This window comes from Camellia sinensis, chromosome 2, assembly GCF_055761805.1.
Source record: "Camellia sinensis isolate YWXY chromosome 2, ASM5576180v1, whole genome shotgun sequence".
NCBI classification, from domain to species: Eukaryota; Viridiplantae; Streptophyta; class Magnoliopsida; order Ericales; family Theaceae; genus Camellia; species Camellia sinensis.
This window is the reverse complement of record NC_138962.1, coordinates 54,829,148-54,856,336: the sequence shown is the minus strand read 5'-3', so window position 1 is coordinate 54,856,336 and position 27,189 is coordinate 54,829,148. Positions and strand designations below refer to the sequence as shown.

At 35.7% G+C, this 27,189-nt stretch overlaps 3 protein-coding genes across 4 annotated transcripts; 1 reads left to right on the top strand and 2 right to left on the bottom strand.

Moving 5' to 3' along the window:
• The first annotated feature begins 495 nt into the window (after positions 1 to 495).
• Positions 496 to 5,108, top strand: LOC114320672 (serine/threonine-protein kinase SRK2A). The gene is made up of 9 exons (XM_028267735.2): positions 496 to 1,179; positions 1,368 to 1,442; positions 1,524 to 1,625; positions 1,726 to 1,779; positions 1,915 to 2,007; positions 2,086 to 2,178; positions 3,183 to 3,287; positions 3,382 to 3,480; positions 4,405 to 5,108. Exons 1-9 carry the CDS (start codon positions 1,060 to 1,062, stop codon positions 4,738 to 4,740), a joined length of 1,077 nt encoding a protein of 358 aa, XP_028123536.1. The 5' UTR covers positions 496 to 1,059; the 3' UTR covers positions 4,741 to 5,108.
• A 5,266-nt stretch (positions 5,109 to 10,374) lies between these two features.
• TH1 (thiamine biosynthesis protein) lies at positions 10,375 to 19,041 on the bottom strand. Of its 2 annotated transcripts, none has more exons than XM_082914452.1 (10): positions 18,862 to 19,041; positions 18,314 to 18,598; positions 18,131 to 18,205; positions 17,638 to 17,713; positions 17,487 to 17,562; positions 16,564 to 16,698; positions 16,054 to 16,118; positions 15,829 to 15,956; positions 11,797 to 12,053; positions 10,375 to 11,076 (listed from the first exon to the last, which is right to left on the bottom strand). In XM_082914452.1, exons 1-10 carry the CDS (start codon positions 18,913 to 18,915, stop codon positions 10,545 to 10,547), a joined length of 1,683 nt encoding a protein of 560 aa, XP_082770578.1. In that variant the 5' UTR covers positions 18,916 to 19,041; the 3' UTR covers positions 10,375 to 10,544. The 2 variants fall into 2 exon arrangements, with proteins under 2 accessions (XP_082770578.1, XP_082770579.1); XM_082914453.1 differs by having other exon boundaries at positions 18,774 to 18,927.
• Positions 19,042 to 22,115: 3,074 nt separating this feature from the next.
• LOC145813722 (uncharacterized) lies at positions 22,116 to 23,565 on the bottom strand. Its single transcript, XM_082909618.1, has 2 exons — positions 23,473 to 23,565; positions 22,116 to 22,457 (listed from the first exon to the last, which is right to left on the bottom strand). Exons 1-2 carry the CDS (start codon positions 23,563 to 23,565, stop codon positions 22,116 to 22,118), a joined length of 435 nt encoding a protein of 144 aa, XP_082765744.1.
• Positions 23,566 to 27,189: the final 3,624 nt, after the last annotated feature.

Genomic DNA, 27,189 nt, shown 5'->3' with positions numbered 1-27,189 from the left:
GATAAAAAATTACTTTTGACATTTTTAATTAATATTTGTTTATGATGTCAAATCATAATAAAATAACAAAATTATTTCATTTAATTTAAAACATCTACAACTTTCCTCATGTAGAACATTTTGATCCATGAGAGGTAAAATTATAATTTTACCAGTGATTGAAAACCAATTTCTCAAATGTCTTTAAATACAAAAAATTTAACTTTTAGCACATTTTAACTCATGAGAAGTAGAATTATAATTTTACTAATGACCCAAAACTAAGTTTCTGTTTGGTTGTGATTTGTAATCAATTTTCTACACGTGTAAACATCTTTTCCAAAACTATTTTCAAAACTATTTACCAAACAAATTTTCTACACTCAAATCATAATTCTACAACACACAAACTCAAAATAAAACTCATACTCTCAAATCACATTTACAAAACACAACCAAACGCACGCTAAACTTCTCAAATATCTTTAAATACAAAAAATTCAACTTTTAATTTTCATTATAAAGTCAACTTCCCAAAACACCCCTCTCTCTCTCTCTCTCCACAGCTTTGGTGATGCGCTCTCTCTCTCTCCACTACACCGAATCAGCGATTTTCTCTCTCTCTATATACATATTCTCTCTGTATGCATGTATAGCCACTGTGCTTCTTCAGATTCTCTCTCTCTCTCGATCTCGAAAGGTCACACAGTCTTTTTTTTCTTGGCTTCTGTTTGGACATTTCTCACTTTTTTTTTTTTCCCTTCAAATCTCTGCAAATTCAGCAACTTTTTCTTCACTGCAGAACCTTCTCAATTCCCTTTCAAAACGTCATCATTTTCTTCGAATTGTCCCTTTCAATCTTTCTGAATTGGAAACCCTAGCTCTTAAATTCGCAGATTCGACTTTCTTTTGTCTTGATATGGAGAATCTTTGTTTCTGTTTCTGTTTCTGTTTCTAGTAATAGGGTTTGTTATTGGATTGGTTTATCATTTGTTTGAGCTCAAAGGCATGAATTGAAGCTCGATTTCTGGAGATTTGAAGGTTTGATTTAGGGTTTTTGTTATAGAAAAGTGTGAAGAAATGGAGAGGTACGAGCTTGTGAAGGATATAGGATCTGGGAATTTCGGTGTGGCGAGGCTTATGAGGAATAAAGAAACGAAAGAGCTCGTCGCCATGAAATACATCGAAAGAGGGCAAAAGGTTCGTGTGTAATTGACATTTGAATCATAAAAGCACACAATTGAAGATTTGTAAAAGTTTTGGTATTTGTTTCTCACTCTCTATTTAGGCAAAATCACAACTTTTTAGCGAGTTATTGAGATTTTCTAAGCTGTTATATGTCTCTATTTGCTCTTTTGAGGTTTACTATGAATTTTGTGTGGTGGCAGATTGATGAGAATGTAGCAAGGGAGATCATAAATCACAGATCGCTTCGTCATCCTAATATAATTCGATTCAAAGAGGCTAGTACTGATCCTTGGGTATTCTAGATCTTATATAAGAGATAATCATTGATTTTTAATTTGGGTTTTTTGGATACACAGGTGGTTTTGACTCCAACCCATCTTGCTATTGTCATGGAATACGCGGCGGGTGGTGAGCTCTTCGAACGAATCTGCAATGCTGGAAGATTCAGCGAAGATGAGGTTTTCTAGCAAATCCAGAGTTTATTTATTTATTTTGTAATCTTTTAAAATTATCTTTATATGGTGATTTGATGATGTTTTTCCCTTTCAAAACTTTCAGGCTAGATACTTTTTCCAACAGCTTATTTCAGGAGTCAGCTACTGTCACTCCATGGTAATTGAAATTTAGGATAAAATAAAATCAGGAATGCATGTGTAGTTTTCTTATTTGGTACATAGTTGTCTAACAACATATTTGCTATATTTCTACACTGCTATTGCAATTTCGTAATTATTTCCAATTGTGCAGCAAATATGCCATAGAGATTTGAAGCTGGAGAATACCCTGTTGGACGGAAGCCCGGCACCAAGACTGAAAATTTGTGATTTTGGCTACTCCAAGGTTTATATCATTAATTCAAATAAGACCTGCTTGAAAGACAAATGCATCTACTTATTGTCATTGTACTTTTTTGTTTAGTCATCTCTACTGCATTCGAGACCCAAATCAACAGTTGGTACTCCAGCATATATTGCACCGGAGGTTCTTTCTAGGAGAGAATATGATGGCAAGGTAACTTTCTCTCATCTTTATTTTGTATGAAGCACACACAATGCTTAAAAATGTAACCGGGTCTATTATCTTGTAATCTTTCATAAAATGGACATTTGTTTGAGAAGCAGTCTCACTTTATCTGTTGATTCTGAACCAACAACAACCAAGTTTGGTTTCTTTACACGTTTGCTTGCTTATGCAGGGTTTATATATGAGTATATTGAGCCATGTATCCTGTCTGAGTTTCTGTTATAGCCTTGCTTTATGTTCATACAGAGAGCATCTATCTCCATTCTTTTAAAGTCATATTTCAATTGATGGATTTGAAATGAGGGCTTTAAGAATTCAATTTTGTAATGCGTCGGAGGATTGGTTTTAGGATTGGACTGGGAGAGTTTGAGGAGGGCGGCAATGTAGAGGTAGTATAGGTTCATCAATGATAGTTCTTTTGCAATTAGCATCCTACATGAGATGGATTTCAAATAACTCTCTTTACATTGTTATTTCAAATCCTCTGATAAAAGGCTCTGAAATGAGAAATCTATCCCTGGATCTTTTCAAAATCAAATTCAAAGTTACGTCCTTAAAGAGTTAAATCCAAATTTGTGTATTTCAAATCCATTGATCCGAAAGCAAACTTAGGACTCCTCTTTCTCATTTCATTCATATGCCTATGCAATAGTAAGTTATTGCACAGACTGAATTATTCATCATATAATCTCTGCAACAGCAAAAATGGTTGAACACATCTTGTGGACAGGTTAACTGGATTATTTTAGTTTCACCTGTTTACCTGTGGATGATTTAGCAACTATTGATATGAAATACAGTCAATATTAAGTTACCATTGATCAGAAATGCGTCCATTATATCAATCTTTTGTGTTACTGAATAGAAAGCCTATTTACTTGAATGCCCATGGAGATGTTCGTTGTGTGCATGGGCGTGTGTTCGTTGGTTTTGGGTAGAATATGAAGATTTCTGACTTTGCTGGTTTTTTTAATTTCTGTGTGTTTGTCCAGTTAGCGGATGTATGGTCATGTGGGGTGACCTTGTATGTAATGCTGGTTGGAGCATATCCTTTTGAAGATCAAGAAGACCCCAAGAATTTCAGGAAAACTATTCATGTAAGTTTTCCTTCTTTTTGGTTTGTTGTTCATTAATTATTTTATGGTGATTATGTCACTTATGATATGAGTTTTATGTCGTCGTTTTCTGCAGCGAATAATGGCAGTTAATTACAAGATCCCTGACTATGTTCATATATCTCAAGATTGTCGACACCTCCTTTCTCGTATATTTGTTGCTAATTCAGCCAGGGTATGTATGTTGTTCTAGAGATTCAATTAACTTGTTTTTTGACGATTGGAATGGCACCAACCTTGGTTGCATCATCTCAGCTTCTATTGCCAAGTTGGATTTGTATTTACAAACTAAATGCGTTAGGGTACTTCTCTTTTTTCTCTCTCTTGCAAACACATTTTTTAGGTGTAATATCCTTGGAATTATTGCTACTAATTGCATCATGTTATGTGGACAAGAAAAGGTATTATTGTCACATTAGGTCCTGCAAGTGCTTGCACTATGAATTTCATGCAACTCTATCCTATTTCTGTGGGCTTGGGTAATGGCCGTTGCTCATGTATTTTCTGGCTGTCTAATTAATCTGTTTGTAGTTTGGCCGTATCATCATTTGTTTCCCAAAACTAAACAGAATACCTTATATCAAACCCTTGGCGAAAAGATGTGTACCCTTATTTCTAACATTTTGATTGCAATGGTCAATGTTTGAAGCAACGATTTAAATCTAGTTATACCTTGTACCAAATTTCTCTATCTTTTATTTTCCCATTTTCGATGTACCCTCCTCTCAAATTATTATTATTTTAAATAAAAAATAAAAACCACCAAAATTGCCACCGTTATTTTCTTCTTTAAGGAGTGGGATTTTGTAAATATAGATTGATGCTATCATCCCTAATCACATTGAAATGTATTATACGCCGAATGCTTGAAGGGTCATTTTTTTCCTCATATGTTTGCGCACTTTGGTATTCTTCCAGTGATGTACTTTGGACAGTCTGTTTTCATGAAAGTTTTAGGCCATAACCCTTAGCATATGAATTCCGACTCCGAGCATGATGTACAAGTGCTCGGAGCGGATCTAGATATGCTTGGTAACTTCTCAAACATGAGCTCCAATTTGGTTATTATTACAGTTCTAAACTTTGCTTGTTTTTGCAGAGGATCACTATTAAGGAAATTAAAAACCATCCATGGTTTCTGAAGAACTTGCCAAGGGAACTAACTGAAGCAGCTCAAGCCATGTATTACAGGAGAGAAAACCCGAGCTTTTCCCCCCAAACTGTGGAGGAGATTATGAAAATCGTGGAAGAGGCTAGAACTCCTCCTCCGGTTTCCCGCTCGATTGGAGGTTTTGGTTGGGGAGGGGAAGAAGATGAAGGAAAGGAAGAAGAAGAAGACGAAGAAGCCGAGGAAGAAGAAGATGAAGAAGACGAATATGATAAGACAGTTAAGGAGGCACATGCTAGTGGAGTTCATCTCCCCAGAGATGATTGATTTGATGTGTTTTTATTTGCTAGAGAAAATTAGAGCCTTCTAACTTTGGTATCTCTGTTGTCAGTGTGTTTTCGTGGTTATAGAGTCATTTCAAACTGCTTAGGAAATGGGCTTGAATAAGAAAGTCTGTAAATTTTATAGTGTTTGTTTGTGTAATGCTATTAATGTTGAACTTGAAAGTTGGGGTTTGAGTGGACATGGTTACTCCTGTGAGAAGTCTGGTACACAAGGGTGTACTACCATTCTCAAGGGCTGTGCAAAGAATGTGGAATTTGGGTTTGGGAGCTTTTTCTCCCTTGCGACTGCTATGTATGGATGCCTTATCCCTTATTAGTAGCCATATTAATAAAATATTTATTTGTTTTGTAGCTTTCTTTTTATTATTTGATTATTATTTATTTAATTTGGTATTGCATTTTTGGGTACATGGTTGTCATGTGGGTCTCCTAATTGAAGGTTAATGATGGGTGGGTTGGTTTTTCTTCCATGTTCCGTGTACCTGAAATTGTGCTTCATTTGGCTTTTCTTGGTTTGTGTCTGTTGTGGGTTGAGCTGTAAAAAAAGGGTTTCATATTTGTGTTGTGGGTTTGAGTTGTAAAAGTGTTTTGGGAGTGGTTTTCTGCATAAGCAAACAGAGGATATGCTTTCCTTGATATTGTTGCTTTTGGGAACCTTCCCCCGTTGGTGCTTTGGAGACTGTTTGTTATAACTTTTAGGGTGATTATAACTTATTTTATTTTGAAAATTTGTATCAAATTATTGGATGTAATTTTTGCTTATAGTTTATTAGGCAGAAATAATTTAAATAAGTTGAAAAAAATTGATTATTTAAAAGTTAGAGTAGGAATGTTTTAATTTCTGTTTTTTAATTATTAACTTTTAACTTAAAAAAAGTTTCACCAAACAGGGTCATGGTATGTATTTAAAGTTGGTTTGCTGTATTTTGTTTTATAATTGGTTTTATTTAGTTGTTTAACGGCCCATTTTAGAAAATATTTTTTTTAATTTTTTAGCTGAAATATGAGGGGGGGGGGGGAAATAGAATGATTTTTAAAATTTTTACGAAAAAATATGTAAAAAGTATAATGAATGAAAATAAATTTTTGATTTTTTCGTATGAATTGAAATTTTCTTTTGTTTCTGTTTTTTTATTTTTTGGCTAAAATTATCTCTTCTCAAACGAGGACTAAATTATTGAATTACCATATCTGCTTTTTAGACAATGGATAATCTGTTTTCAATAATATATACTTGTATTTATTTAGTTTTTAAAATATAATAAAATCATATAATTATACTTATTATTAGACTAATATAATTTTTTAACAAATGACTTACTTGAATATAAAGTATAAAAATATAATTTTAAATTTTACTTTGAAAATATGACTTCACAAAATTTAATAACTTCATAAAATAGTTTAAAAACTACAGTGGTAGTTGTAAAATGAGATTTAAATGTCTGTTTGATTTGATTTTCTAAAAATTATTTTTGAATAAGTTTTTGTTTATTTTTAGTATTTTTAAAAATATTTTAATCAATTCTTTGTACTTTTTAGATACATCTAATCAAGATGCATCTAAAAAATAAAATAAAATGGATAAAATATTTATAAAAAAAACTAAAAATAGACAAAAATTTGAATTAAAAATTGTGTGCATTTTTGTTTGGGTTTTTATTTGTTTTTAGTGATTTGTTTTTTTTCATATTTTAGTTAATTTTTTAAAAAATTTAAATGCATCTAATCTTTATGTATCTACAATATAAAAAAAAAAATTAGTTAAAATATAAATAATAAAAAAATCAATAAAAACCCAATTAAAAATAATTTATGAGAATTATAACCAAACAAACACATTTTAAAAACCAATCATCAAATTCCATTGGCCATTCATAGATTGATGGTCTTACCATGTCGGCAAAGCAACCATAATGGGACTCAAGACCAAGATGCATGGAGTGGGGCCCAATAGGAGAATGACATCCTCACCAAATCTTTATTCATAATTTAGCCTCCGTTTGGCAAGTTAGGTTAGGGATTTTTTTGACTATTTTAGTCACAAAAAATAAAATAAGTTATTTTAACTACAAAAAATAAAACATCACATCTAATCCATAATCATTACACTATTCTCTCACAAAAAAAGTCAAAAAATCAAAAAGTCAAAAAATCCTTCCCAAACCAAACTTTTTAGTCCACGCTAAAATAATTAAAAAAAATCAAAAAGTCAAAAAGTCAACCCACTTTCCAAACTAACCCTTAATATATAGAATAATTTGATAGTAGAATTTTTTTAAATATAAAAAATTTTAATAAAATTTTATTTTAATGTGATAAAATTAAAATTTATCATATTATTTTATATTTATTTTAAATATAGTTTTTTTTTATTATTTACATAACAAAAGGAAGAGAGAAAATATAGTCATTTAAATCTCATTTAACAAGTAATTATCTTAGTTATAAAATTAAAAAAATTCAACCCGTATAAAAAAGTTTAAAGATTTTTTTCTCATTCACTCTATAAAGTCAAATATTCCTTCTCATTTATAACTTTTTCATAAAAATTAAAAAATTCTTCTTAAATATATTAATTTTTTCACTTTATATTTTAATAAAAAATCATTAAAAAATGACTTCCTACACATACCCTCCAAACATTTTAGTGTAAAAATCTTTCAAAATGAGCAAGAGTGATAGACACATTAATCAAAATATGTAGGGCAAATTACAAACACCCCTTCGAGATTTAGTGAAAATACAAATTTTTTTCTGAGATTTGAAAAATTACATCCCGCCCCCTGAGGTTTATATTTTCATAACAAATTGCCCCTTGAGATTTTTATTTTCATACAAATTTCTCCTAATTTATTATGCAAATTTGACCTTCAAGGACAATTTATAATTTCTCAAACTTTAAAGAAAAATTTATATTATCACCAAATTTCGAGGGAATGTTTGTAATTTGCCCAAACATCTAGTTGTGTGTTTGCGTTTGTGAATTTTTTTGTTTATTTATTTTTTCAGCAATGGTAGAGGGCTCAAATTTTGTGGCTCAAATGGCCAAAACGACATCGTTTTGAGTACAAAACAACATCAAAATGGCCAAAACGACGTCGTTTTGACCATTTGAGTCATATTTGAGCCACAAAATTAGGGCCCAAACATTTTTCTTATTTTTTAATCTTTTGTTTGTGTTATTGGTGGGGGTGTAATGATGGGCTTGATGGCCATATGATTCATGAACAATCAGAAACTGACAACCCATAATTTCAACCTATATCTTCAACTTTGATGTTGACGTATTGCACAGTAGACAGTGATATATAAATAAAAAAAGGGCAACAACATATACCAGTGGAGAAATAAAAAATTATTTAAAAAAAATATAAAAAATTAATATTTATAAGATTTTTTATTTTTTTATAAATATTTTTCAATAATACCATGTCAGTGTAATTACTCCAATAAAATATATATATATATATATATAATGATATAATTATATTGAGATTTATCTTTTAAAACAAAATATTATTTAAATGAAACTAATTATAAAAATATCACTATCATTATCCTATCATTTTAATTATAAATTTTGTATAAATAATATTTTTCTTTTGAAGAATTGATAATTGAAATTCTTTATTTTAAAAAGTCTTGGTTGGTCCTCCAAGCACATGAAAAATGAATATATTATGTATAATTGATTGAGCACTATGAATGAAGGACATCATGTGCCGTTGATAATAATTTATGCAATTTGTTGAGTCACATTCTTGGATTGGATCAACACCCACCACCATCAACTTAAAATACAAAAGAATACCGGAAATAATTATTTTAGGAATATGGTTAAAAGTTATTTTTTTGATTTTTTTAATTTTTTTTTAAAATGTGTAAAAAAATGTGAGAAATAATATGACTCCACTTCCACCTATTTTGGGAAGATAATAAATAGTGATTTTTTGACTTTTAACCAAGCTTTGCCTTCTTTAGATAAATGATTTGGGAAGTTGATAAAAAGTTGTTTTTAGCTTTTTTTATTAATATTTGTTTATGATGTCAAATCACAATAAAATGACCAAATTATTCCTATTTAATTTAAAATATTTACAACTTCACCCATATAACATATTTTGACTCATGAGAGGTAGAATTGTAATTTCACCATTGGCTAAAAACCAACTTCCCAAATAAAAAAAAAAAGCCAAAAAAACCAACTTTTAAATTTTACTACAAATAAAAAAAAATGACTAAAAATTATATTCCCAAAAAAAACAATAAATTAAAAATTAAAAAATAACTTTTAATTATCTTGTCAAAATACTTCAAAGAGAAGTATCAAGCAAGCAATGAAAATGGATTGCCTCGTGGCCGTGTCTTTTTTTGAAAAGAGTTAGCTTTATTACCGGTTCACATAATGAATTAGAGTCTTTAATATAATATATTAAAACTTTGTTGTCTAAAGTTTTGAGATTTATTATGGTATTCGTTTGTACTCTTCTTAGGTTGTTATAGGTTGCTATGTATAGGTCACTTATTAAAAATAATTAATTAATTAACTAATTCAAAAAGTATAGGCCTGTGATTTTATTATTTTGAAAATAATAGATGTTTTATATTTTCATAATCATATTTATTGTTAATTTTTAAAAAACAATTACTGACCATAAAGTTACGATTATCAAATTAATATAATTATTTTTATAAATAGATGAAATCATAAAATTGAAACCCCTAATAAGTGGACAAAATTAGATAATACAATCCAATCCACATGAAAAGGACAAACATGGAATGAGGAGCTTACATTTGCAAGATAATGCAAGAAATAAGATTCTCTAACTTTTCCTACGATCCCCTTGATAATGCAAGGTTGGGGATCTTTCCTTTTGGTAGTTATGAGAGATCTGGTGCCGGTAGCTTCTCTGATTCGCGAATTTAGTACAATCAGACTCATCCACTGACTTCTGACTTTGATCTTGTTTGGCCACATACTATTTTAATAATTTTTTAATTTTTAAGTTAAAATATGAGGTAAAAAAATTTGGTATATTTGAAATGATTTTTTAACTTTCTACGAAAATATATACAAAAAATAAAAAGAAACAAAAATCTTTAATTTTTTAATGTAAGTTATAAATTTTTTAATTTTTTAACTTTCGAAATAAAACTGTTATATGCCAAACAAGTCCTTTTAAATTCCACAATTGGATGGATTCTAATTAGCCTTCAGAAACTCTCATCTAACCAAAAATTGGCTTTGAAGATTGCTTTCATAAAGGGTTATGTTGATCTTTCACTAAGCCTATTTTAATAATTCAATCCGTGATCATCTTTTAAAATTTGACGTGCATGTTATTCATAAATAAAATCACAATAATTCTATAATTATAATCATATAATCTGTATTTAAGAAATAAATAATTTTAAAAACAAACTATTTATTTTTTTTAAAATAAATGTGATTAAATTATATAATTATAATTATCGAATCCAATCTTTTTTCTTTTTTTCTTTTTTAATGAATGATCCAAGTGGGCCATATAGAATAGTTATGAGCATGAGCTTTAGATCACCGACTTCCATACAACAACATGAAGATATACCACAAAATAACACCATCATGTTCTTCAACAGTCCTCTTCACTACTATGAACTTATTGAAGCACAAAAACATTATCCTGTTCTTCCATCAATCCTAGAGAAAACTAATCAAGTCTGTAATTTAGAAATCATTATGTCTATTACAAAACTCACACGAACAGAACTGAGTCATCACCGGTATTTTTATTTTTTTCATTTTACAGATGAGGTTGTCTCCTTTAGCAGTGCATGCAACTTCCGGGTCTCATTCAAAACGGATTCCCTGTCAAAAAAAGCTGAAACAACCGCCACACCTTTCAGAGCCGCGACGCCTATTTCCATCACAGCCCGTGCATTTGAAACTCCGATACCACCTATTGCAACCACTGGTAACTTTGAAGACAAACACACAGCTTTTAACCCTTCCAACCCAACAGTGATATTGTTTGCTTTCGTGTTGGTTGAATATACACCGCCACAACCAATGTAATCAGCACCATCAACCCACGCTTGATGAGCTTGCTCTGTCGTTTTGCATGACACACCAATGATCTTTTCGGGCCCAAGAAGAGTGCGAGCAATACTAGCAGGCGTGTCAGACTGACCAACGTGCACGCCATCAGCATCACAAGCAAGGGCAATGTCAATTCTGTCGTTTATCAGCAGAGGAACACCATAGGCACGGCAAATTTCAACACATGCCTTGGCTGATTCAAGAAAATCTCGCGTTTCAGCTTCCTTTTCCCTTCAAACATGAAAAGGAGACAAAATAGTCATCGCTACGAAATCTAATGTCCATTTATGGGTCAATCTAGGTTTTCAAATGCAGTTGTAGACCTGAGAAGCCCTTCAAATATTTGTTCTCCCAATCTTTCCTCATTAGGTTCCTCTGTGGAACTTCATCCCATATAATTTAAATTGATCCATAACCGATGCAATTTAAATAGATGAGCTTTGAAAAGTGCAAGGAAATATTGTTCAAAGATATGGAAGACAACATTTTTGATAAGATGAGACATGCACAATGCATCAACAAATTTTGTTGAAGCATGTTTTTAGTTTGGTAATTTTTTCATAACCAGAAATAATAAAAATATGATTCCATCTGAAAATATGCTTCTTTAATTTAAAAATTCAATGGTTTTTGAAACAACACATCTTAGATATTTTTAAATTTTGTTATACCTTAAGAAAATATTTTAAAACTACTTTGTAACGACCTAAAAAATTTAAAAAAAAAAATCAATGGTGGTACAGAAAACATAGAAGGTAGTTCTAGATAACAACATGGAATTAGTTGCATGCATGCAATATATTAAATTAATAATAAAACTTGTATACAAGGCCTCCATGAACCATTGGAAGTTTTGAGAATGTCTAAACTAGTTAGAAATCATGACGTACATAGAAATACTAATTTTGAAGAAAGAATAATAACAATAAATGCACAACAAGAGCTACGAACCTCAGCTGGACAATGGTGGCACCTCCTTCTATGGCAGCTTTGACAGCATCTGTGATGGAACGACCCCACTTTTTGTTCATCCCCGAATCAGTAACAGCATACAAGAAGAGATCACTTGGGTCAAACACCTGTGGTCTACATGAATTGTGGACATTACTCTTGAGCTTTAATAGATGATCAAAAGGACCCTGAAGCCCGTTTCCAATGGCAATGTCTTTGCTGTAATCCAAGGCAGATCCAACATAGCGTTTAGCTACCTATGAGGAGTCAGATAAAATAAATATTAAGAATAGATGTAAAAAATATATTGATATAGAGAAAGGAGAGAATAAATTGTATGTATTATTGATTGATATATATTGATGTACATTACAATGATTCATGATTCGTATATATAGAAGAGGGTGAGTGTGTAGTAGGTAAGGAGTAGGTGAAGTGGAGGTGGTAGTGGTGTAGTGGGTTAGGTTTAGTGGAGTAGGTGAGGTGGTAGTGGTGTAGTGGGTTAGGTTTAGTGGAGTAGGTTTAAGTGGGTGAAGGTTTAGTGGAGTAGGTAGATTTTAACAGCCCCCCGCAAACTCAAGGGGGATAGGAACTAACCAACTTGAGTTTGGAGAGAGTAACAAAACAAGAAAATACATAAAAATAAAAGAGGATAGGAGACACTGTATGGTCGTGTCAGACCATTGGTGAAGACACTGGATGGTGGTGTCATAACGTTGTAGAGGACACTGTATGGGGGTGTCATAACGTTGTAGAGGACACTGTATGGTGGTGTCATAACGGTGTAGAGGACACTGGATGGCGGTGTCAGACCGATGTAGAAGACAGTTTATGGGGTCATGTCGGACCGTTGTAGCAGACAATGTTGTGACAGTTTACGGAGTCTTGCTGGACCCTTGTAGAAACTAACCGGAATCAATGTCGGGACAGTTTACAGAGTCTTGTCGGACCCATGAAGGAGCTAACCGGAATCAATGTCGGGACAGTTTACTGAGTCTTGTCGGACCCATGAAGGAGCTAACCGGAATCAATGTCGGGACAGTTTACAGAGTCTTGTCGGACCCATAAAGGAGTCGCACCCTCAAAAGGTGTGCCCAATCTTTCAAAAGGCGTGCCCAATCCATAAAAAGGCGTGCCATCAAAAGTTGCGCCCTCAAAAGGCGCGCCCACTTCATCAAAAGTCGTGCCCGACAGAAAGCGTCGAGCCATCAAAAGGTGAGCCGGAGACGCGGCGAGGCACGTGAGCGACAGAGCGGCATGTCAGCCGCGTCGTCTGTGTCAATATAAACCAATGCGGAGGCGGAGGAAACCAAACCAGACTGAAACCTCTGAACTTGTTATTCTGAAACAATCTGTAAATACTCTGTATCCAACCCTTATCGGAAACACTCAGCAACCCAAAAAACATGGCCTCTTCTTCCCGTTCAGCTACTCAGAATATGGCCTCTTCATCCCGTGGTCTACTCACTCTCTTTCCCGACCTCAATGAGTCAACAAGAGAGAGAACTGGTGCGGTGGCCAGTGAACCTCAACCAAACACCTCTGTGTTTGCTCCGTTGAACTTTCCGATGCGGTCGGTGGAGCATAAAATGGCGGTGCAAACTGATATTGAGGCCAATCAGTATACTCTGAAGTCATGTGTGGAAACCATGACTGCGGTCACAAACTTGTCGCACCGGCTGCAGAGCAGGACAAATGAGGTGCAACAGTTAAACTCCCAGCTGGCTCTGCTCCAACGCATGTATAAGGATGCGCGAGCAGAGATAAGTGTGCTGAAGGCAGAAAACAAGGAGCTGAAGCGGAAGGCCACCGTGATGTTCCGATTCGGAGGTCCGCCATATGCTGCAGTGGAGGAGCAGGGAATAGTGATTGTGCCCAGTGGAGTGGGAAACATGGAGGCAACACCGTCAAGGGCCGCCCAGGACGGAGGCAAGAAGAAAAGACCGGCGGAATAGGCGAAGAAGTGAGGTCGGTGGGTGGCCGTCTTGGTGTTGTGTTTTGGTTTGTTGTTGTTGTTGTTGGTTTTTTTTTTTTTTTTTGGTGTAAAATTGTGATCGGGGTTGATCCCTAATATAAATAAAACAAAGTTGTTGTGCAAATCTGTATTGTTGGTTTTTTTTTGTTTTTGTTTTTTTTTTTTTGTTAATATATATATATAGGAAAAAACGAAAATGATAAATACGGGGATAAGAAGAAAAAGAAAAATAACTTGTCAAAAGGTTGAGGGACATGCCATGTGGGTGGATGTTTTTTTTTTTTTTTTTTTGATTACGAAAAAAAGGAAGATAAAATAAAATAAATAAAAGGAAAGTGGGGTGCAAAAGGTGATTAAAAGAAATAAATAAAGAAAGAGGGTGATGATGGATATGGGTATAGATGTAATAAAGGAATGAAAAGAAAGAAATAAATAAAGAAAGAAAAGAAGAAAAGAAAATGGGTTTGGACTATGTGCTGCTGTGTGTGTCCCCTCCATGTGCTGTCTCCTCCTGTCATCATACGAAATGGTGGGAAACTTGACAAATTGGTGGGTGTCATTTATAATAATGGAAATAAAGGTGAGGTAGTGGATGTGTTTGGGAACTGCGTGGAAAGAGAGTGCAGAAATTTAGTGGTCGCCTATTCAGATATTAGAATACGAACCACTAGTTCTCACAACATCAAAAGACCAACAGTGGCCTCTCATTCATTTGCAGCTGCATCCTCTGATGGAGTGTTCTCTCCTTCACCATCTGACGGACCACAAGGCGATTTCCGATATCGGGTTTGCTGTTGTGTTGGCTGCAGTTTAGGTTGAAGTGCCTTGAGTGGTCCTTTGGGCTTCTCTCCACCTTGCTTCCCCAGAGCCCAATCAGTAGAGTCAAAGTAAGCACGTTCATGGTCCTTACAAATAAGTGGTGGTTTCTTGGGCCCATACTTGCTCTTAACAGCTTCCTCCTCCTGTTGGGGTGATGGCATGGCCTTTTCAGAGTCCTCTGGGACATCTTCATCCACACCTTCATGCTCTTTGACATCTTCCTCCTTGCCTGACATAGTGTTCTTGCATCAATCCAATGTACAGCAGCGGTAAAAACATGCTCTCGAGAGAAAGGAGAGAGAGCTTAGAGATCTCTTCTTGCAGAGTTACGGCTGTGGAGAGTGGAAGGTATGTGTAGAAAATAAGCGGAATAGATTGAGGTCCGGCGGACGGCTAAGGTGAGGTTGCCGCCCGCCGGTGAAGCGAAAAATACTAGATTCTAAACCTGCTCTGATACCATGTAAAAAATATATTGATATAGAGAAAGGAGAGAATAAATTGTATGTATTATTGATTGATATATATTGATGTACATTACAATGATTCATGATTCGTATATATAGAAGAGGGTGAGTGTGTAGTAGGTAAGGAGTAGGTGAAGTGGAGGTGGTAGTGGTGTAGTGGGTTAGGTTTAGTGGAGTAGGTGAGGTGGTAGTGGTGTAGTGGGTTAGGTTTAGTGGAGTAGGTTTAAGTGGGTGAAGGTTTAGTGGAGTAGGTAGATTTTAACAATAGATGATCCAGTTTTTTTTTTTTTTTTTTTTTTTTTTGGGGGGGGGGGGGGGGGGGGGGGGAAGAGTTTTAAGAACAAGCAACAACATTCAGGAACATTAACTCAAAAAACATGTAAACATGAGCAGTCAAATAGTGCATCAGTCAGATAGTGACAACTATCACAAAGCAAATGGCAACAAAAGCAATCCTGAATATGGAACCCGCTATACGGATCTGTTTTCAATTTTTTTTACCCTGCCAAAGGTCTTTTCATATATTAAGTTATAGGCCAGTCATCTGCTGAAAATGCCACTCTTTCTTTCTGGTTTGACAGAGTGAGGGCAATAAGCTTAATCAAGTGATCAATTAAGCTTTGGATGTAACTTGGGTCTATGTCAACGGTGAAACTGAACTCAAAACCACCATTATTACATTCAAAAACAAAAATTGCAGCCTTATTTATTTTTTTGGTGCAATGCACACATAACTGTTAGAAGTTCCAGAAATACAAACATTTAATAGATTACCTTAACAGCTGATAGCATTAAAGAACCTTTTGCAAGCTCAGCCGCTATACACGAAGCCAAAGTGCAGCCAGTTCCATGAGTATTCCGAGTTCTTACACGTGGTGAACGCAGCTCATAGAAATTATCTCCTAGAAGATCAAATCAAGAAATCAAATTAGCAAAAGACACCGCCTAGAGATACACACAGTTAGGACTCAAAAATCCCAATGAATACATTAAGCATACCATCAAAGAAAATATCAACAGCATCCAATGAAGAAGCGAGGTCACCTCCTTTGACAAGTACATTTCTGAAAACAAAAACAAAGCTGTTACGAATTACAATTCTTCTTCTTGTCTAGTCTTTGTAAAACAAATCTGCTCTAAGAAATAAAAGAGCAAGCCCATATGTACACATTGACTATGCAAACTCAAAGTTAAACCTGCCTCTCACAGTGTCTAGCATGACACTTAAACCTCCCTCTCACAAATCACAATTGGCATTCATATCTTTATCATTGCCCAAACTTCTACTAATAGACTCTACTGAATCTATGAGAAAGGTGACGTGTCAATTACCTTCACAAAGACTAGATAAGTGTCGTGTCAATAAATTCAAGGCTAAAGTGACTTGGTGCCAAACAACAAGGTGTCAACATATAATTTTTCCTACTTTTGGAGGGATTGTGGAAAAGTTTGGCAGCTTCTGTTAAGCCTAACTCAAAAAGAATAAAAACTCAAATGCAAAGCACTAACCGTGGACCCATGTCATGGATAGATTTTGCAGCAGAACGCATGTCGTCGACTGTTTCCAATTGAACACCACCAAGTAAAGCAGATGCTTCTTTTAAATTTGGAGTTACAATGTCAGCCATGGGAAAAAGATCCTCCCTGCAATCAGAAATCAAAACAAACAAACAAAAACAAAAATCAGATAGATTTCCCACAAGAGTACCATGGTCTTTCTGAAGATTTTCCACCACATAATTGTATTAATAAGAGAAAATGAAAATGTACCTAATTTATTATTAGATATGAAAAACCCTTTTTCCATTACCGACACCCACTCAGTCCTCCCCATGATCTTTACCAAACAGTTTAAAATTGAACTATGGCTTCAAGCTGCAGAAGGCTATATAAAGAAAAGCTTCTTCCCTAAATCCTTGAGGCCGACTGTCAACCTTATCTGTCCTAAGAATGACCTTCTCAACAAATATTTTTCAATACAAAGACCATACCCAGTATAAAAAGGATTATCGTCCCAAATAGTCAAATGATGCAAGAAGAACCACTGCCCACACTCACAATCCTAATCGCAGCTTCAACCACTACAATATTCGAAGGGCTAACATGGGACTCCACACTCATAATCCCTACAGCTCTAGCAATGATGAAACTTGAAAGGGTGGAAAAAATTGCCTCTTAAAAATCATTAATGTACATGGACAACTATTTTTCCATCAACCGTGACATAGTTTAAAGTGCATCAATCAACATAATTCTATTCTTGCTTCCCTGAATATGGTAACTACTTTCTGATCCTCAAATTGGATATAAAGAAAAAGGCATACACAAGGAATCGGTTAGCGAGTCACATAGAAGTAAGCAAAACAAGTTGATGGAACTACAAAATTTAAGCATGCAAATAACCATAAATGTACTTGAATATAAAAGCATACCGAAATCCAGCAAGAATGGAAGGTCCAGCCAGTACATCTCCACTTGTAGATACCATTACAGGGTCAACGACTAAAGCTGCCTTCAAAGGTTCAATTAAGTCGACTCAAAAGCTATTACAATTGCAACCAGGAAAACAGTACCATGACATACCTCTAACTGGGAACTGCTTGAGACAGTGATGAAGAACCTTGACTATGCCAATGGAAGGAAGCATGCCTGTTTTCACCTAACATCATTACATATTACATCACACTCAACACTTACAATAATATCCACAAAATAATGTTAACTCAGGAGTGATGTCCATGTTGCATGCATATTGTAGGTTTTACTAATTTACCATGCCAATACATCTATATCTATATTATTTATATGTAAATGCATTCTAAGCCAAGAACTAGGTGCTGCTATCTAAACTCTTATCATGTAAATCACGGTACGGATTCAATACTCTAGTCTCTACTGCACAAGAACCTTGTATGCCTAACATGTAAGCGCGAAACTCAATAGATTTGACAATACAACTGAATTGCTTACAAATGAATCAATAGCCAATGGGTGCAATGCAATAAAAGACAAACCAAACAAATCTACACAATTCAAATGAATCAACACACTTGCCAATCATTGATATCTGACTTACAATATCAACATTCATGTCAGACAGCACGGACTTTAATTGCTCTGCAACAAAATCCTCGGGCACAATGTTCACACCCTGACAACGAAGTTACATGCTTGAACATTCATACAAACTTTAAAATAAAAAATTCAAACAATAACTCTTCGTCTCTATGGTTTTGGGTGTTTGAAAATGCTGTCAGACCTGAACTCCAATGGTGTTCTGAGCAGTGACAGCTGTGATCACAGTGGAACAGTACACTCCACGGGCGGCACAAGCCTTGAGATCAGCTTGAATTCCAGCACCAGCTCCAGAATCAGAACCAGCAACAGTCAGAACATGTGGAATTCTTAACTTAGTGTTATCTTCTTGCATTGCAACAATACAAGGTGCTTGGTGAATTGTTGAATTTGCAAACAAGTATCCCAAAACCCTAGATTGACCAAACCCTTTTGAGGAAACTTGGGTTGCGCTTAGTGGCGAACAATTCTGACAAAATTATCCAAATTCAAAGCTTTTTAGTACATTTACACACTCATGTATACAAACCCACAATCAAATTGAGTCAAAAGCAAAATAAACTAGCCCCTTTTATGATTATCGATAGAAATAAGTAAATAAATAAATCAACAATGCTGTTCAGTGTATTCCGAGAGAACTTTACTTTATTTTCCCTGATTTTCTCGGGAAACAAAAGGAAAATTTGCAGTGAGAAAGTGAAAGAGACGGGGGTGTGAGGATGGTGATTATACCTTGGGGAAGAAAAGGGAACTGGGGAGGATTTGGGAACAGTCGTAGTGGCCCATGTGAGGAAGAGAGGCTAGAGATTGGTCAGCTTAGTGGGTGTTTGTTTGTAGAATTGAAATGGGGATTGGACTAGTTTGTTGTTTGGTTGAAAAAATGTAAATTATGGTTTGTTTTAGGATGGCAATTTAAATCCGATTTGATGGAGACTCGCCCCTCGTTCTTGATAAGAGTGATTTTTTAAAAAAAAATACCCCTCAACGGGCTAGGGATAGTATTCAAAAATAAATCCACGGTGACATTCGGGCCAGGGACGGTGATACATGTTTTATCCCTGGCCCCGACCCCGGCCCCGCCTCAGCCCTACCCCTCACTCTGGTTAGCCCTAATTTATATATATATATATATATATATGTATTTAGGGTTTGGTTGACTTACACTACAGTCGCTCCTCTCTCTGATCTGTCTCTCTCTTACACACTCTCTCTCTCTTCTCTTCTCTCAACAGACGCAGTCGACTCCTCCAGTCCACCACCGCCTCTTCCTCCGTCGCCTCTCGCGGCCTCGTCCTCCGTCAGCTCCTCTTCCGCCAGGCCACCATCAAACCTTCATACTCCGTTACATTTCGCCTCCTCCTCCATCTGCCACGGCAGATCTGAAAATATCCCGCCACCGCCATTGTCGATTTCCTCCCTCCCACTAGATCTGTCTCTATTTTTTTTTTTTTTGATGATGTTTTTGTTGATGATCAATGATGTTGTTGTTGATGATCGATGATGTTGTTGATGATGATTTGTTATTGAGAGAGAAAGCTAAACACAGAGAGAAAGAGTTACAGGGATTTTTCGGGGTTGGGAAAACCCGATCCCCTTTGGAGGCGGGGCCGAGGGGGTGAGGGGTTCCCCGTCGGAGATCGGGGTCAGGGACGAGGAAGTTTGTAGCTTCGGGGATCGGGAACGGGAGGGTGATCCCTGGCCCTGCCCCGTCCCGTTGCCATTCCTAGTTCGTTTGGTATTTACATGTTTTATTTAAAATGTTAAAAATTCATATAATTTTTTATATTTTTTTACTTTTTTTTTTTGTATAATGTTAAAAAATTATTAAAATAATTTATTCCCAAAACGATATCTAAATAGTTGATCGGATTGGTGGGATATACAGTTCTTAGACAAGACTTCTTTAGATTAGCTAATAAAAAAATAGTCGGTATATTACATTTACACTATTTGATATTTGGATTTAATACATATCACTCCATTATGCTTAGAAAATTATATTAATCTCCTGTTATTGTAATTATTTAGACGGAATGACGATATTGAACTCATGTACTTTCCCATTTCTTACTCTATTTTATTTTCTTTATTTTTTTCTTCTTCTTTTCCTTTGTTTTATTTTTTTCAATGTAATTTCCTTCTTTCTTTTTTTTTTCTTTCTATTAGGAGTTATTTTTTTTATATAAAGTAAAGGTTTGTGAAATGGGACTATCAACCACAATATGGAAATGTAATTTTCATAATGTCAAGGGTGGGAATGTAATTTGACCAAACTTCATGAGATGTCAATATAATATAACCAAAATTTTCCTCCAAATATTTAGAACATGTTTGGTTTAATTTTTAGAATTTAATTTAAATTTTTTTAAAAATAAAATATTAGTTTTGTGAAAAAAATTAAAATTTAAAAATAGTTATTTTTTTATATTTATCTCATGATTAAACAAATATGTGATACATATTATTTTCAACAAAATAATCAAAAACTATGTATTTCAAAATTAACAATCCAATAGATTACAATCCCCTCATCTAAGCCGTCCAAATAAACATGCCCTAAATGTCAACTAGTCTCATTATATAGATTTAAATATCCTTAAGGTCTCGTTTGGTAACTAAATATTTTAACCAAAAAGTAAAAAAAATTAAATATTATAAGTTGTCACATCACTCTCTCTATTTTTTTGAATATATTTTCGTATAAAACTAAAATTTTTTCTAAAATAGCATGTTCTTAAACGAGACCTAAGTCTTATTTACTTTTGTAATGCACTAATAAGTCTTGTCCTCATTAAATTATTATTTATAAAATTATCGGTGGTGCTACATACATCAATTAATGTACACATTAGTATATCAACTAGTTTATTTCATTATTACTGACCTCACCTGTTATACAAATTATAAATATCCAAAATCTCTAAGATTATACCACATTATCTGTTAGTATACTAGTTATTAGTGGCGGAGCCACCATGTGACCATGGAGGTCAAGTGCCCCCTTGGATTTTTTTTTTTACAAATGCATATGATCAAATTTTAAACAAAACAAAATATTTAAAATAAAATGTCAAGGGCATTTTTAAATTTATGAAAACAATAATGATTGTTTTATTGAAAATGAAGTGACTATAGCAAATTATAATTTTATGTATGAAAAATTTGTAAAAAAAAAATCTCAATATAAAGGTAATATCTATCATTATTGATATGCAAGTATAATTAATCTCAATATATATATATATATGTAAAAATGACTAGAGCATTAGTTATATTTGCATGTAGAGTTCCAACTTCATATGTTGTTTATTATTGGTTGGTGATATCATATGTCAATAATAACGTGATATCACTATTATATGAGATTTTTATTCAAATTTTGTAAAAATATTATTTATCTTACTATTATATAATTTATTTTAAGACTTAAATATGTTACTTTTTTACATTGTTCATGATACACTAGTTACACGCAATATTTTTTTTTCGATTTTACTCGAAATTAATTGTAAATTTTTATGTGTAATAATTTATTTAAATTTTTGTACTTAATATTAATTCAAAAATTATTATTATCTTCTTATTGTTGGTTAGGGAAAAAAAATTAAAGTTGCAATCAATAAGTGCCCCTTATTGACTCTGCCACTGATAATTATTACATTAATTGATACATATAGCATTATTCTAAAATTATTTTATCTTCTCTTTATTGACTTTTTTTAATGCACTAATAAATTTTGTCCTCATTAAATTATTATTTATAAAATTATTTCATCTTCTCTTGTATCTCTATCTCTCTTCATTATTTTTTCAAAAATTTCATATCACCATTCTCTACTGTCGTCGTCGCCGTTTACCCACCAAGCATTGTAAATAACCTGTAAGTTAATTTCGTAATATTCCTTTACTGGGTGAATAATAATATGATTTTTTTTTTTTGTTGGTATTTGTCGAGACAAAGGCGCAAAAACAAACCAAAACAAAAACTATAAGATGACCCTACACACGGTGCCGACACCACACAAATCACTTGCTAATATAGCAGCTATTGCAGTGGGTGGATTGCACAACTTAACATTAGTATCTTTTTGGAGCCTACTAGCAGACTTGGCCAAACAATCAGCGCAGCTATTTCCTTCTTGCCATACAACCTGAAGATGACAACACCAATCCCTGTCAATTAGAGCTCTAACTTGTTGGCAGAGATTAAAATTCAGATCAGTCTTCTCTAGCCTCTGGATAGCGTGAATGGCAACCGTGGAATTCGATTCCACAATGATGGATCGAAATCCCTCCTCCCAAGTGAGACGGAGTCCCAAATATACGGCCTACAATTTTGTAGCTATTGCCGCAGTCTCACCAATGAAGTGTTGGAAGCCCACACACCATTCTCCTGTTTCTGATCTAATGAGTCATCCCGTACCCGCTGGGCCTATCAGCCCAAGCACTGACTCAGTAGTATTCAACTTCACCCAGTTAGAGGAAGGCCATGTCCAACTTATAACAATGGATGCTTCTTGTCGCCGAACAGTGCCCAAAGCTTTAGCTACCACAACTTCTGCAATTTGCTTATGAATAAACATAATGGGACAAGCTGGAGGGATAAACTCGGAGTCATGGATTTTTTTGTTGTGCCACAACTAGAGAGTGGAGAGGGTACCCATGAAAGTCAATGTCCAATCATCACCAAAAGGATTGGGCCAAGGAGGAGGCCCCAGGTTTGTATCCACCCATTTACACAAGGGTAAAGAAAAAAATAAAGTCCAATACGAAGGGGGTATAAGTTGTTGCTAGAGTTTTTGCAAAAGATCACAATCTCTAATGGCATGAAGGGTAGTCTCCAAGGATGCATCACACAAGGAACATTCAGCAGTCATTCTAATATTACGGCGACATTTCATTAAATTTGTGAGGGTCATGGCGCACAAGCCAAGCAAAGTGCTTCCATCTATTAAGAGCAGAACATTTCTATAAGTTTGTCCACCCCTGATGTGTATCCTCATTGTTACTGGAGCCATGGATGACCTTGAAAACTGATTTGGTAAGAAAAATGCCCTTAATAGTGTTAGTGTAATATAGTGCAATATATAGTTGTCATACTAATGATTTTGTATACTTTCTGCATTCAATGTTAGCATCCTATGTGTCATACTTTCCTCTCTATAAAAGAGAGTGATCTGCTCCTTGTAAATTACTGAACATAATTAATATACAATTTATTCACTCTCTCTCTCTCTACCAAGTTAACATGGTATCAGAGCAAAGTTCTACACTTCTAGGATTTTCTATTTTTGGTGCTTAGTCTCATACACAGGGGCACTACACCAACCTCTTCGGAATCACCTCACGATTCCAACGGTCCAACTCCCCATCACCAAAATCGTTGTCACGCCACCTTTGTGTTCGGCGTGTCTCAGCTTCCGCCGCCCCCCTCATACGTGCCCTCACGCGTTTGTGTGCGCTGCGCCTGCTATTGTGCGCCTAGCATGCGGCGTCTGCTACTTTGCACCCGCGTGCGCCGTTTTGCTATTGTGCGCTGCGTGTGCACCGTTCCGCTATTGTACACCCGCGTGCATCATTCTACTTTTGTGCACCGCGTGTGCGTCGTTCTGCTACGGTACGCCACACGCCATTCCTGCTACTGTGCACCGCATATATCATTTCTCCTCTACTAACGTCATCTCTGCATAGGACCCTCTTTCTCAGCTATTTTCGACCTTCCGGACTCATTGGTACACTCTGTTTTACCTAATTTTGCTCTTACAAGTCTGTTTCTCTTTATTTACCCTCAACTACACTTTTATTATGGATCGCCATGATGCCTCCCATCCAATTTCTATTCTTCTTAATGGTTCCAATTATGTACTGTGGGCCCAAGCCATGTCTTCCTTCCTCAAGGGACGGAAACTTTGGCGTATTATCACCGGGGATGTGACCAAACTGGTGAAAGCAGACGCTGAACAAACAACCACATATGAAGACCGACTTGAAGATTGGGACAGCAAGAACTACCAGACCATTACTTGGCTTCGGAATACCTCTGTTCCCTCAATTAGTCTTCAATTTGGCCGTTTTCAACTTGACTCTGTTCCCAATCCTGCTAAATCCATTTGGGATTTTTTGAGAGATCGATACCAGACTACCCGTTTTGCCCATCAATATCAACTTCAGAGTCAACTTCACCGCATGCGCCAAGAATCCAGTCAGTCTATTAATGACTTTCTTTCTCAAATGTATTTTGTTTGGGACCAGCTTGCTCTCTCAGAACTGGCATGGTCTCACCTTGAAGATGCTGTTTTATTTACTATCTACCGTAATCAGCAGCGGTTGGTCCACTTTCTCATGGCTCTCACTCCCTCTTTTGAGCCCGTGCGTGTATCTCTTCTTCATCACCTTCCATTGCCCACTCTTGAATAGGCTATTTATGAGCTGTTATATGAGGAGACTCGTCTTGGTACTCTCCAGACTCATCATGTGGACTCTGTTCTTGTCATTCTTCAGTCACGGCCCTCACCGACCCAACAGACCACTACTTGCATCTATTGTCAGAATCGGGGCCTTCCTTCTACTCATCTTCTGGTTCATTGCCCTGTCTGACCCTGCCGCTATTACAACAAACTTGGTCCTGATCATCTACATCAGGATTGTTTTCGCAATCCATCTTGGTTATCTTCCACTAGCCACTCCTCTCGCAGTGGCACTTCTAGGGGGAACTCTCATCGACAGTTTAATCGCACTGCTGCTGCTGCATCTGAGGATTTCTCTGAGTCTCTTGCTCCGTTTGCCCCTGTTTTTTCTCAAACTAATGTTAAGGCCATGTTCAAACAACGTCTCTCTACCTCTGGAACACCTCCTCTTACTGCTTTGCCTGTGACTCCAAGTAACTCTTATTGGTATTTTGACTCCGCCTGTTGTAATCATATGACATCCAGCTCTACTATATTATCTTCCATCTCTCCCTCTACTCATCTTCCATCCATTCATACTGTTGATGGTTCTCTTATGTCTGTCGGTTATGTCGGTACTGTTTCAACATCTCAGTTATCTTTACCTCAAGTTTATCATATCCCTACTCTAACCTTAAACCTTATCTCTATTAGTCAATTATGTGAACTTGGTCTAATCGTCACATTTTCTGCTAATGGTTGTTTGGTGCAGGACCCTCAGACAGGACAAACTATTGGGATCAGCCGTAAGCATAGACGTCTCTATGAACTCATTCAACTTCATGTTCATGACTCCCCACAGATCGCTGCTCTTGCTTCTGATTCCTCTTTGTCTCATTTTCATTTTTGGCATTGTCGCTTAGGACATATTTATGTTAGTCGCTTAAAATCTTTGGTTTCTAGTGGTCAATTGGGTCATGTACTTCCAGATACCTTTGATTGTATACCCTGTCAACTTGCAAAATAACATGTTTTATCATTCAATAAAAGTACTTCTATTTCCCATGCTCCTTTTCATCTCATATATTCGGATATTTGGGGCCCATCCCCTACTACCACCATGGGGGGATCTCGTTATTTTGTTGTTTTTATTGATGATTATTCACGATTTACTTGACTTTTTCTAATGAAAACTCGGTCTGAACTTAAACATATTTATTATAGCTTTGCCAAAATGGTCCACACCCAATTTTCCAAAAACATTAAAATTTTTCGCTCTGACAATGCTATGGAATATCAGGATACTGATTTCCTTTCCTTTCTTCACAGTCATGGTACTCAGCCTCATCATTCCTGTGCTGGCACATCCCAACAAAATGGACGTGCTAAACGGAAACATCGGTATATTCTTGACACTACTCACACTCTCCTTCTCTATTCTTCTTGCCTTGAACACTTTTGAGGGAAGGCTGCCCTTACTGCTGTATACACTATCAATTGTGTTCCTACCCCTGTCATCCATCATCAAACTCCATCTGAATGTCTACATGGCACTCCCTCTCCATACACCAATCTTCAGGTTTTTGGTTCTGCTTCAATCCCATGAACATACCAAGCTTGAACCTCGTTCTCGTCTTTGCTGCTTTCTTGGCTATGGGATTGAACACAAAGGCTTTCTCTGTTGGGATCCTCTCCCTAAGCGTCTTCGTATCTCCCGCCATGTAGTCTTTTGGGAGCACAAAATGTTTTCCTCCATCTCTTCCTTTCACTTACCCGCACTCTCCACTCCTGTCATATTTACCAATCCTTCCATCGATCTCTTCTCTAATAACTTTGATACAGGTTCCTCCTTCATCGAAACGCCTTTGTTGCTCCTTGATCCCGTTCAGACTGTTCTCCCTGATGGTTCACCTCTCATTGCACCTTCTAGTCCGTCTCCTCCTTCTTCACCAGTTATTCCTCCTACCGATCCTCTCACGGGTCGGCCACACCGGGTAACTCAACCACCTCTTCATCTTCGTGATTATATTGTTGGGTCTGCTGCCTTTTCTACTTATGAGCTTACCTCCTATCGTGAGGCCTGTACTAATCCTCTTTGGTAGCAAGCTATGACTGATGAACTCCAGGCTTTGGACAAAACACATACTTGGGATGTTGTTGATCTTCTTCCTGGCAAGACTGCAATTGGCTGCAAATGGGTCTACAAAATCGAGACTCATTATGATGACTCTATTAAGCGCTACAAAGCTCGTCTTGTTACCAAGGGTTTCAACCAGGAATATGACATTGATTATGAGGAGACCTTCTCCTCTGTTGCTCGACTTACCTTTGTTCGCAGTTTGCTTGCTACTGCTGCTGCTCACCACTAGGAGCTCTTTCAGATGGATGTCAAAAATGCTTTCCTTAATGGTAATCTTCTTGAGGAGGTTTACATGCAACCTCCACCTGGGTCTACTTATCCACCTCATAAGGTTTGCAAACTACAGCGTGCCCTCTATAGTCTCAAGCAAGCCCCCTGTGCTTGGTTTGCTAAGTTAAGTTCTGTCATTCATGGCTTTGGGTTCACTTCTAGCTCCTATGACTCTACATTATTTGTTCGGACTGCTACTCATGGCGCCACTCTTCTTCTTCTTTATGTAGATGATATGATTGTCATTGGTGATGATGTAGCTGG

What these genes read in the sequence shown, in the direction of transcription:
- LOC114320672 (XM_028267735.2), top strand. Translation starts at nt 1,060, where the DNA reads ATGGAGAGGTACGAGCTTGTGAAGGATATAGGATCTGGGAATTTCGGT. An exon ending in TCAGCTACTGTCACTCCATG is followed by an intron (nt 1,780 to 1,914) that starts GTAATTGAAATT and finishes CCAATTGTGCAG; the next exon opens with CAAATATGCCATAGAGATTT. An exon ending in TTGTTGCTAATTCAGCCAGG is followed by an intron (nt 3,481 to 4,404) that starts GTATGTATGTTG and finishes TTGTTTTTGCAG; the next exon opens with AGGATCACTATTAAGGAAAT.
- TH1 (XM_082914452.1), bottom strand. Translation starts at nt 18,915, where the DNA reads ATGGGCCACTACGACTGTTCCCAAATCCTCCCCAGTTCCCTTTTCTTC. An exon ending in TCCATTCTTGCTGGATTTCG is followed by an intron (nt 16,699 to 17,486) that starts GTATGCTTTTAT and finishes TTCTGATTGCAG; the next exon opens with GGAGGATCTTTTTCCCATGG. An exon ending in ATCCATGACATGGGTCCACG is followed by an intron (nt 16,119 to 16,563) that starts GTTAGTGCTTTG and finishes TTTTGTTTTCAG; the next exon opens with AAATGTACTTGTCAAAGGAG.
- LOC145813722 (XM_082909618.1), bottom strand. Translation starts at nt 23,565, where the DNA reads ATGAGGGGGGCGGCGGAAGCTGAGACACGCCGAACACAAAGGTGGCGT. An exon ending in TGGACCGTTGGAATCGTGAG is followed by an intron (nt 22,458 to 23,472) that starts GTGATTCCGAAG and finishes ACAAAATTGTAG; the next exon opens with GCCGTATATTTGGGACTCCG.